The sequence below is a fragment of the Berghia stephanieae genome, chromosome 14, assembly GCF_034508935.2.
Source record: "Berghia stephanieae isolate SIO BIC M18660-M18661 chromosome 14, UCSD_Bste_1.3, whole genome shotgun sequence".
Classification (NCBI taxonomy): domain Eukaryota; kingdom Metazoa; phylum Mollusca; class Gastropoda; order Nudibranchia; family Aeolidiidae; genus Berghia; species Berghia stephanieae.
The window spans coordinates 23,142,490-23,153,939 of NC_088373.1; the positions used below are offsets into that span (position 1 = coordinate 23,142,490).

General features: G+C 34.7%; 1 protein-coding gene across 1 annotated transcript in view; it reads left to right on the plus strand.

Moving 5' to 3' along the window:
• Window positions 1-11,450, plus strand: part of LOC144959489 (uncharacterized) — a 41,454-nt gene that overhangs the window by 12,290 nt on the left and 17,714 nt on the right. Inside the window, exons 2-8 of the mRNA XM_078892103.1 lie at window positions 1,353-1,550; window positions 2,984-3,191; window positions 4,169-4,290; window positions 5,104-5,185; window positions 7,350-7,482; window positions 9,648-9,818; window positions 10,897-11,025. Of these exons, the coding sequence (XP_078748229.1) occupies window positions 1,366-1,550; window positions 2,984-3,191; window positions 4,169-4,290; window positions 5,104-5,185; window positions 7,350-7,482; window positions 9,648-9,818; window positions 10,897-11,025 (1,030 nt within the window). The 5' untranslated portion in view covers window positions 1,353-1,365. The remainder of the gene's footprint in view (window positions 1-1,352; window positions 1,551-2,983; window positions 3,192-4,168; window positions 4,291-5,103; window positions 5,186-7,349; window positions 7,483-9,647; window positions 9,819-10,896; window positions 11,026-11,450) is intronic.

Genomic DNA, 11,450 nt, shown 5'->3' on the forward strand with positions numbered 1-11,450 from the left:
GCCAATTTTAACTGAGCCGCTGAGCGATAAATTTCACTGTTTCTTCTAAGCAAAACTTGACCACATTTACCTGGAGGGAAGTAAATGTATGAAAAAAGTAAAATGCGAAAGCTGGAAGTGCATTATGTAGACACTTTCAAAGCGAAAGTTAGGGATTGCTACAGTACATCTCGATTGCCTCATTGTAAACCGTTTCTAGTTTCTTTACTGAATGGGTACCTAATTGTAAGGAACAATGGGTAAGGAGCCTAATTAATTCCTGCATAAAATAGTTTTCTGCCATTGTTTATTATTCATTTCGATTCTTTGGATTTTTCCGCTAGGACGAAGTATGAAGAGTTTCAGTCTCAGTCAATTTTTATAGAGCTCAGTCACAGGTCTATCTATACAATAAAGCTCTAGGCTCAAAGGCTATGCTGCAAATACAGAATGAACCCGCATTTGCAGCACTTCTGCAAATAACTGAAATGAATGATATCTACTATTCGCAGTACTACTGCGAATAGAGGTGGCCAATTTTCAACTTCAGCACGTTGACACCACTGCATTCCTGGTGACTTTAGAAGTTTGATTCGCTGTGTTTATTCTCAGATATGTCTGAGAATAAGAAAATTGATTATTGGCAGATACTGTCTGTCAACATTCCAGAATATGGAAAGTTTCAAAATGCACACATAGAAATAAGTAAAGTTAATAAAATATCAATAAAAACATTAAATTAACTAACAATAAATCAGTCTGGATAGTAGGTTCGTGTCTATACACAATATGCATCGACATTCATGGGGTGTCGTAGGCTTGTCGGAATCGGAATTGACGAATTTTGAATCCGCCACTTAAATTTTTTTTTTTTGTTTTTTTTTTTTTTTGGGTCTTCTTTCAACAATAATATGTTGTTGGATCTAGTTTTGTGGAAGTGTGATAATAAATTGTATTGTTTTGTATGAAGAAGATTGGAAATTGTTTTTATTTAAAACAAAAATGTTATTGTTTTTTTTTTCTCTATCTTACGATTTGGTCACTCTCTGAATATTTTTGTTTTGTTTGCTTTTTAATGATTTATTCTTTTTAGAATATACTTTTTGAGGCCAGAGTGGGGACGGATATGACAATTGCTAAAAAAGGAACCAAAAGAGAGAGAGAGAGAGAGAGAAAAAAAATTTTTTTTTTAGTGGTGAAACCAGGATTCGATACACCGATAAGCCTTCTAAGGCAGACGACTTAAACCATTCAGCCATGACACCTACATGAATGTTGATGCATATTGTGCATATAAGGTAACTTATTATCCATCCACTGATATATTGTTAGTTAATTTTATGTTTTTATATTCCAACTTTTTTTTTCTCCAGATAATGACTCACGATGTCATCTGAACTTTCCTGTGAGACATCAGACGAAGCCTCCGAGAATGAACTTCTCGATCGTAGTCTGTCAGTGTGGCGAGGATGGAGTGCCATAGAGAGAGAGGATTTTACTCCAGTTCCACTGGATCTTCACACTGCCTGTAGCATTGGACAATATGATTGGGTGCGCTCTATCATTGCCAGGTAATTAAATAATTAAATAATTGAGCTTTATATAGCGCAATATCCACTAAATGTGCTCAAAACACTTTACAAGAGGTCCCTGTTCAACAGCAACATTTAACATGTAGGACGGGACATGACGTCTGTTAGGCGATATTACAATTTTTCGGACAAAGACAACGCTGTTAACGGCCAGATACTCATTTTACACCTGAGTACGGTGAGATATTGTGAGTAAAGAGCCTTTTCCAAGGACTCAACTATGCGCAGAGCGCGAGGCTCGAACCCAGGACCTTCTGATCTAAAGCGAGTGTCATACCACTAGACCACTTAGCCGCACAGTGATGATGATAAATAACAATGTGAAATTGAATGTAAGCTTAAATTTAATCACAAAGACAGATCAAATGAACGTTTTGGGTTTCCCCTTTAGAATCAACAAAACATTATGAATGAAACACTACAAAAGAATGAGATAATGTGGTAGTGTCGTAGTTAAGATGAATAAACAAAACATTGATGGGCAGGAAATAGTATGCTCCTCTGTAAGGAAGCACGAATTAAAATAGAGCAATAGATTTTTTTAAAAGGTGTGCAATTAATTAAGTGAAAAGAGGGGAGTCGGAGAGGAACTGTTTAATGCAGTTTAGAAAGTGAAATATAAAAACATGTAGACTATTGTTGGAAAATAAATTCAATGGAATTTGAAATAAATACAAAAATTAATGGATGTCGGTATAAACATAATCATTAGTTTAGTTGCGTTAGAGATAGTTATTGCTTTCCACATAGGCGACAAGGTGACTTAAAACTGCTGCGCTTGGCTTATTCTGGTAAGATGGAAGAACTAGCTATATGGACCCTCATTGTGCGACTATGTGATCTAGTGGTATGACACTCGTTTTCAGATTGGAAGGTCCTGGGTTCGAGCCTCGCTCATAGTTGACTCATAGTTGAGTCCTTGGAAAAGACTCTTTACTCACATTCTGTCACAGTACTCAGGTGTAAAATGAGTACCTGGCCGTTTACAGCGTTGTCTCTGTCCGAAAAAAAAATGTAACATGGGCTTACAGGCGTCATGCCCAATCCTAAATGTTAAATGTTGCTGTTGGCCAGGGACCCCTTGTCATTTAGTTAGTGGATATTGCGCTATATAAAAACTCAAAAATTATTAAAATTCTCATGATACCCAAGAAAAACGGGATTTAAAAAAAAAAAATTATCTTTTACTAGAAACGAGGGAGCTGCCACGGATAAAAACTCAAAAATTCTAAAAATTCTCATGATACCCAAGAAAAAAGGGATTTAAAAAAGAAAGAAGAAAATCTTTTACTAGAAACGAGGGAGCTGCCACGTATAAAAACTCTTTATAAAAACTCAAAAATTATAAAAATTCTCATGATACCCAAGAAAAAAGGGATTAAAAAAAAAAAAAATTGTTTATCTTTTACTAGAAACGAGGGAGCCGCCACAGTGGATAAAAAAAACAAAGGTGGATGGACAGCCCTCATGTATGCCTGCTATATCGGCCACGACAATATCGTCAACTTGCTAGTGAAGGCAGGATGTCAGATGAACAAGATGAAGAACCCACGAGGCCACACTCCTCTTATGCTGGCTGCCAGTTGTGGTAATGAGAATGTTGCCAGGACACTCGTAAGGGTAAGTTGTACTGTGTGTATATAGTCAGGTTTAACTCTCTCCTTACCAGATATTTTCAGGATTTTCCCCAAAACTTTACACCCACCCAACACAAAAATATATTTTTTATCACTCAAACACAATATCAGTAAGTTCTTGCGGTATATAATTTCTTAAAGCAAAACATGCTCTACAACACACTGTTCATTTTCTTTAAATTTTATGATGTAAAAAATAAATTTGAATAAGAAAAGTGTTGGTTGTATCTTAACGAATGTGAGGATTTTCCTATAGTTGGTAAGGAGAGGGTTAAAAAGGAGTTTCTGGACCTTTAACAACGTTGTCTTCGTCCGAAAAAAATTGTAATATCTCCTAACAGACATCATGTCTTGTCCTAAACGTTAAGTATTGCTGTTGGCTTGGGACCTCTTGCAAAGCGCTTTGAGCACCTTTAGTGGATATTGCGCTATATGTAAAAGCTCAAGTTTTTTTTTGTTTTCTTTATGAGTGCATGTTGGTGTATTAGAATTCTACTTAGTGATTGTAATGTAAATGTTGCTGCTCGAAGAAATAAATAATAATGTGAAATTGAATGCAAGCTTCAATTTAATTACAAAAACAGATCAAATGAACGTTTCGGGTTTCCCCATTATCAACAAGACAGATGAATCTGTGGTGTTTCATTCCTCCTGTTTTGTTGATAAAGTGGAAACCCGAAAAATTCATTTGATCTGTTTTTGTAATTAAGTTGAAGCTTACATTCAATTTCACATTATTATTTACTTAGTGATTGTACAAACAATGTTAACAAGCACAGGTCAATGGTTATGACTAAATAGGTAATGATAAGAATTGAATCATTGTTTAATGCTGTATATTTCAAGCAGTTGAATGTAGGATTTATTTTTCAATCATTTTTATTTTCTTTGTATTTATTAACCTTTCCCCCCCCCCCCCCCCCCACCCTTTCTTTTCTGGTGATTATTCAATTCTGATAGAATGGGGCAGAGCTAGAAGTGATGGACAAGTCTGGATGGACCGCCCTCTTTCATTCAACATATGCTGGGCACCAGAATTTTGTGGCTTATCTTTTAGAGGCTGGAGCTAATATAAACGCTGTGTAAGTTTTTTTTTTTGTTTTTTTTTTTATAATGGATCAATAATTTTTTTCAGTTCATTTTTTTTTTCTATTTTGATGCAAAATAAATGTAGCCCTTTAGTTCTTTTTAATAAAACCAATCAAAAAATTAAAAACAAAACTAGAGCTTTTATACAGCACAGTATCCACTAAATGTACTTGGAATTTGAACTAGTCATTTTACACCTGAGAATGTGAGTAAAGAGTCTTTAACAAGGACTTAATTATGCACTGTCCACAACAAGACTCAAAATCTTGGATCTTCTGGTCCAAATATAACTGTCATACCGCAAGATCACATATTGAAAAAACCGAACAAAACAACCCCATAAAACTCGAGCTTTTATATAGCGCTATATCCACTAAACATGCTCAAAGCGCTTTACAAGGGGTCCCTGACCAACAGCAACAGCAGAACGAGACATGACGGCTGTTAGACGATCTTAAAATTTTTTCCGACCAAGACAATGCTGTTAATGGCCAGGTACTCATTTTACACCTGAGTGCAGTGAGATAATGTGAGTAAAGAGCCTTTTCCAAGGACTCAACTATGTGTCGAGTGAGGCTTGAACCCAGGACCTTCCGATCCAAAAGCGAGTGCCATACCACTAGACCACATAGCCGCAACATGGCCATCATCAAAAACTATATATGAAAAGACGCATGAAAATTTTGTGATGAGAACGATGTCGAGAGCAATTTAAAAAAAAAAAAAGACTTTTCCTGGTTACATTAATTTGATGTAGTTTTGGTTGATATTGTAGGTTTAAAATTTTGTTTTCTTATGACTATCAGAGAACCTACCACTGGTCTTTCACCTTTCATGCTGGCAGCTGCCGAAGGTCATGAAATCATTGTGCAGCTTTTCCTGCAACATGTGAGTGAGTTTGATTACCTATTTTTTACGAAGTGTAGATGTTGAAATATATAGAGGTACAAAAAGAACAAAGTAGAAAAGAAAATGAATTTTAATATATATGTACTATATATGTAATATATATATATATATCTCTATATATATATATATATATATATATATATATATATATATATATATATATATATATATATATATATATATATATATATATATACTAGTAAAAAGCCCGCAATTTCGCGGGAAAAGAACTATTTTCATTCGATATTGTACTCACCATCATTGGTATCTTCGGTTGATTTTTCTGTGTGGCCCAACATGAAGGCCCACTATAGCCTCTGACCCGTGACACAGCAACATACAGTTGTCCGTGTGTGGATACAGGTTGTGGTAAGAAAATCCTCAACGGTGAAAATACAAATTGAAAGAATACTGGAGATGTAGGAGCTTTCGGAATGTCTCCCCTTTACTTAATTTATGGAAAAACAAACACCCTAGCACCTTTACTAAGACTTATGACTAACCCTAATAGAAAAAAAAAATCCTCCGATCTCGAGCTAACCCTAATAGAAAAAAAACCCTCGGACTGCTTTGCACTACCTTTCAATACTTCACAATATGGCGACCGAAAATCAAGACAATGGTGTAATTAGGAAATTTTAAACTTTCCTAAATCTATCATGGTTTGTTCTTGAGTTTTTTAAATGCTTCTATATGATGACAAATTGAATAAATAAAAGCCTGACAAAAGATCAACAGTGAAAATACATATTGAAAGAATACTGGGTATGTAGGAGCTTTCGGAATGTCTCCCCTTTACTTAACTTATGGAAAAACAAACACCCTAGCACCTTTACTAAGACTTATGACTAACCCTAATAGAAAGAAAAAAATTCTCCGGTCTCGAGCTAACCCTAATAGAAAAAAAGACCCTCGGACTGCTTTGCACTACTTTTCAATACTTCACAAATCAAAATGGCGGCTGGAAATCAAAACAATGGTCTGTCAACTTTTGGTTGTTCTTCCTGTCGTAAAAATGCCAAACTGGCAAAATTTTACAGTGACGAAATTGGTTGCTTTTGAGAGTGTTAGTGTCGTCGGTACGTATTTTATTATATCTGTGTGACTCAACGAACTTCCAAACTGACTTTAAATTATAAAAGGAAATCAAGTTATCTGTTTATCTATCTGTAAAAAATAAATTTCTAATTTTCAAATCTTTCAGTAGAATTGTGTGCCGTATAATATTATTATTACTATTATAATTATTATCATCATCATCATCATTATTATTATTATTATTATTATTATTATTATTATTATTATTATTATTATTATTATTATTATTATTATTATTATTATTATTATTATTATTATTAATATTGTTATCATTATTATTATTATTATTATTATTATTATTATTATTATTATTATTACATCATCATCATCATCATTATTATTATTATTATTCATATTGTTATCATTATTATTATTATTATTATTATTATTATTATTATTATTATTATTGTTATTATTATTATTATTATATTGTTGTTGTTGTAATTTAAAATTTGATGATTGCACCGTGTGGCCTTGTGGTATGACACACACCTTCAGATCTGAAGGTCCAGGGTTTGAATCCAACTCTGAGCAGCGCATAATTGAGTCCTTGAAAAGGCCCTTTACTCACACTCTCTCAGCGTACTCATGCGTAAAATGAGTAACTGGCAGTAACAGTAACAGCGTTGGTCCGTCCGAAAAAACAAACAAACTAATAGTGCCTAACAGGCATCATGTCTTGTCCTACTTGTTAAGTGTTGCTATTGGATAGAGACCCTTTGTTGGCTCATAGTTGATGCCTTGGAAAAGGCTCTTTACTCACATTCTCTAACCTTAGTGGGTGTAAATGAGTACCTGGCAGTTAACAGCATTGCCTCTGCCAGGAAAAAAATAGCAATATCGCCTGGCAGGCATCATGTCCCGTTCTACTTGGTACGTATAGCTGTTGGTCAGGAATCCCTTGTTAAGCATTTTGAGCAGGATTAGTGGATAATTCGCTATAAAAAGCTCTCATTGGGGGGGGGGGGGGGGGGGGGTGGTGATATTGCAATATATAATTGATCTCTATTTTTATGTATTTTAAATCATTATTATTCAATTTCAGGGAGTGAATGTCCACGCCAAGGCTTACAATGGGGACATGGCCCGTTCTCTCTCCCTCATCAAAGGTTACATGAAGATTGTCAGCCTCATCGACAACCATACTATGCCAGCCTCACGTCTCAGATCTGAACCGGGTGAGGCTATGAAAAGAAAAGTGCTTGTCCCACAATAATGATAAGGATGTCACTGTTGGTGATGATGATGATAATAATAATAATAACAATAATAATAATAATAATACATGCCTGTAAATCTTCCGACTATTGTCGGATTTCCGACAGTACGATTTTGCTCTATAAGTACTAATATTGAATTTAAATAAATTATTAGTAAAAATAAAATTCGTAACGTCAAAGAGCAGAACCAATAAAAAAGAAAGCAAAAGAGTTGTATTTCATTCCTCGAAAAAACCTTTTTCTTTGTCGCATCAAAGACAAAACAAAACTAGGCCGCCTATAAGTTAGCTATAATATTATGCCACCTACACGCTGCGTTAGACATGGATGTATTCACTGCCTGGCTACTGTGCCACAGCCAGCGAGAGAGGGTCACGAAGTTCGCGCGAGTCGCACGAGTCTTCGAACAGTAGGCAAATAACTAACATGCACAGTAGTGTGTCGAATGGACCGGAGCGTTTGTCTCTATTTTGCTACCGACACACGTGCATTTCTCCGTTCCTTATCTGTTTTTTGCTAAATTTCATTCTTTCCATCTGGATGTGAGACGGAAGAGAAATAATGCGAAATAACTTTTTCTTCGAAATATATATTCTTCTTCGAAAGCTCTCACATGACCGCACCACCTCTTATTCTTCTTCTTCTTCTTCTTCTTCTTCTTCTTCTTCTTCTTCTTCTTCTTCTTCTTCTTCTTCTTCTTCTTCTTCTTCTTCTTCTTCTTCTTCTTCTTCTTCTTCTTCTTCTTCTTCTTCTTCTTCTTCTTCTTCTTCTTCTTCTTCTTCTTCTTCTTCTTTTTCTTTCAGAATTAATCCAAATAAATGAAATAATCAGCGTAAAAATTTAACACAAAGAAACAGGAGCGAAGATACGCAACTTCCCGTGTCAAGCACTAGATACACATCCTTCAAAAGGGTAGGAATTGTTCTCTTCCTTTCATTTTACAACTAACTCAGACCTGGGCCCACAAAAGTGTCTCTTTTTTTTTGTACTATAAAATAAGAACCTCATTATAAATAAGTAGGGGAAAGTGACATAATTTGACTAGTCAATTGACGTGTCATATCTGCATTGTGTTTATAAATTAATCCATATTTTGTCCTGTTGTGTCTATTTTCGCATGTTCAAAAAGTTCCGACAATTTTTTCACCAACCATTTACAGGCCTGATAATTATAACAATACTGTTATAGCAATAATGTTAAATGTAATTATAATGATAATAAACTTAAAATGGTGACAATATTTAATGATAATTATAATAATGATAATAGTAATAATAATAATAATGATGATGGTGATGATGATAATTTGATAATAATAATAACAATACTGGTTAAAGCAATAATTGTAAATGTAATTATAATGATAATAAACTTAAAATGATGATTAAGATGACAATATTTAATAATAATAATAGTAATAATAATAATAATAATAATAATAATAATAATAATAATAATAATAATAATCGTAGTCGTTGTCATCATCATCATTATAATGATAATGATAAGCATAATAATAATAATAATAACCGTTATAGTAATAATAATAATAATAATAATAATAATAATAATAACCGTTATAGTAATAATAATAATAGTAATAATAAATATTGATAATAAAAATGATAGTACTAATAAAGAAATTTATTTTCTATGAGCTTAATCCTCAAGATTTGTGATGAAGCAAGCTCTATAGATAGTATGCGCTTGGCTGAGAAGCTCAAAACTTTGCCATCCGGAAGTATCACGGACTAACACACAAAACTTTTGAGTAACCATGAACTTTTATAACCTGGATAATACGGTTAAGTGGGTATTACTCATAGAAAGAAAAAAATCCTCCGATCTCGAGCTAACCCTAATAGAAAAAACCCTCGGACTGCTTTGCACTACCTTTCAATACTTCACAAATCAAAATGGTGGCTGAAAATCAAAACAATGGTCTGTCAACTTTTGGTTGTTCTTCCTGTCGTAAAAACGCCAAACTGGCAACTTTTTACAGTGACGATGGCAAAAAACAATAACAACGACCAGAGTGAAGTCATCTTCGTTCCATCTAAAGGTGGACATTTCTATCAATAATAAGATTATGATTACACTTTATTTTGTTTGTTGCAATCAGGTCTGGATTTTTACCTGAGCTCATCCGACGATGACCAGCCCAGACAGTTATTGAGAGGGATCGGGGTCACTGGTCAGAAAAAATCTAAAGGCCCAAGTATCCGTGATGGGCCAGATGCCATTGCAAGGATGATTGACAGAACTCGGCCAGACGATATGCCTTTAGGCGCAGGTATGTCAGGGATATCCAACTTAAAAAAAAAAAAGAAAAAAAGAAAGAAACTGAACTGGAATCATATACCTATGATGTTCGCATGGGTGTACGATCCGATAGTGATGTCGTTTCTTCTTCTCTTTACTAGCCTATCCTGCTTCTTTGGTTTGTGATCGTATTTTTGACAGGGGATATTTTTTTTCTGTAAATCTTCTGCCTGTTTGTTCTTGGTTATTTATAATTTAGCTTATGATATCTTTAGGTTATGATTTTGATTTACATTTGTACTATTTTTGTTAGATTGCTTGTTTTTTTTTTTCAGCGGTCTCTCATATAACCTCAATTGTGTTGGAAGAGACCTAAAGCAACAAACAAAAAAAAACAAACAAAATGAACTGGACATTTATATAGCGCATAACAAAATTGAGCTTTTTATATAGCGCAGTGTCCATTAAACGTGCTCAAAGCGCTTTATAAGGGGTCCCTGACCAACAGCAACATTTAACATGTAGGACTGGACATGACTTTAAGCGATATTACAAATTTTTTTTCGGATAGAGACAACGCTGTTTACGGCCAGGTACTCATTTTACACCTGAGTACTGTGAGAGAATGTGAGTAAAGAGCCTTCTCCAAGGACTCAACTATGCGCCAGAACCTTCTGATCCGAAAGCGAGTGTCATATCACTAGACCACATAGCCGCACTGAACTGGGCATTTATATGGCGCATAGCAGTCATCTGTCCTGATAAAATAAGTACATTGAGGGTATGCTCTTGGAATTTTTTTATTTTTTCTCTATTTGAACAAAAATCCCTTTGTTCTCATTTTTTTTTTTTTTTGTGACATCATCATCATCCATTATCCTCATCCTCACTATCATCATTAACATCATCATCATCATTATCATTATTATCATCTTTATCCTCATTCTCACCATTATCATCATCATCATCCTCACCATAATCATTAACATTATCATCATCATCCTCCTCACCATAGTCATTAACATGATCATCATCATCATTATGCTACAAAAGGAGAAGACCATTCCCCTCAGCCACTGATGCCTGCCTCGATCATTTATCTACTACAGATATGCCGACTCCAAAGGGATACGTGTCATTTTCTAACACTGCCATTGAGAAAGAGGGAACAACTCAGTTATCTCACAGAGACGTCACCTCACCCATCAATCATGAAGACTACAAAGACACTTCAGGGGGTATAAAAAATTTTTTTAAATAAAAAGATTGAGCTTTATATAGCGCAATATCCACTAAATGTGCTCAAAGCGCTTTACAAAGGGGTCCCTGGTCAACAGCAACATTTAACATGTAGGACGGGACATGACGTCTGTTGGACGATATTACAATTTTTTTCGGACAGGGACAACGCTATTAACAGCCAGGTACTCATTTTACACCTGAGTACGGTGAGAGAATGTGAGTAAAGAGCCTTTTCCAAGGATTCTATGCGTCGAGCGAGGCTCGAACCCAGGACCTTCTGATCCGAAAGCGAGTATCATACCACTAGATCACATAACCGCACGAATATTGAGATAGTCGGTTTTAGGCTTGAGTGACTTATGGCAAGGGAAAGAATTTTTGGGGGTTAAATTCTAAATGATTTAGACATCTACTGTTTACT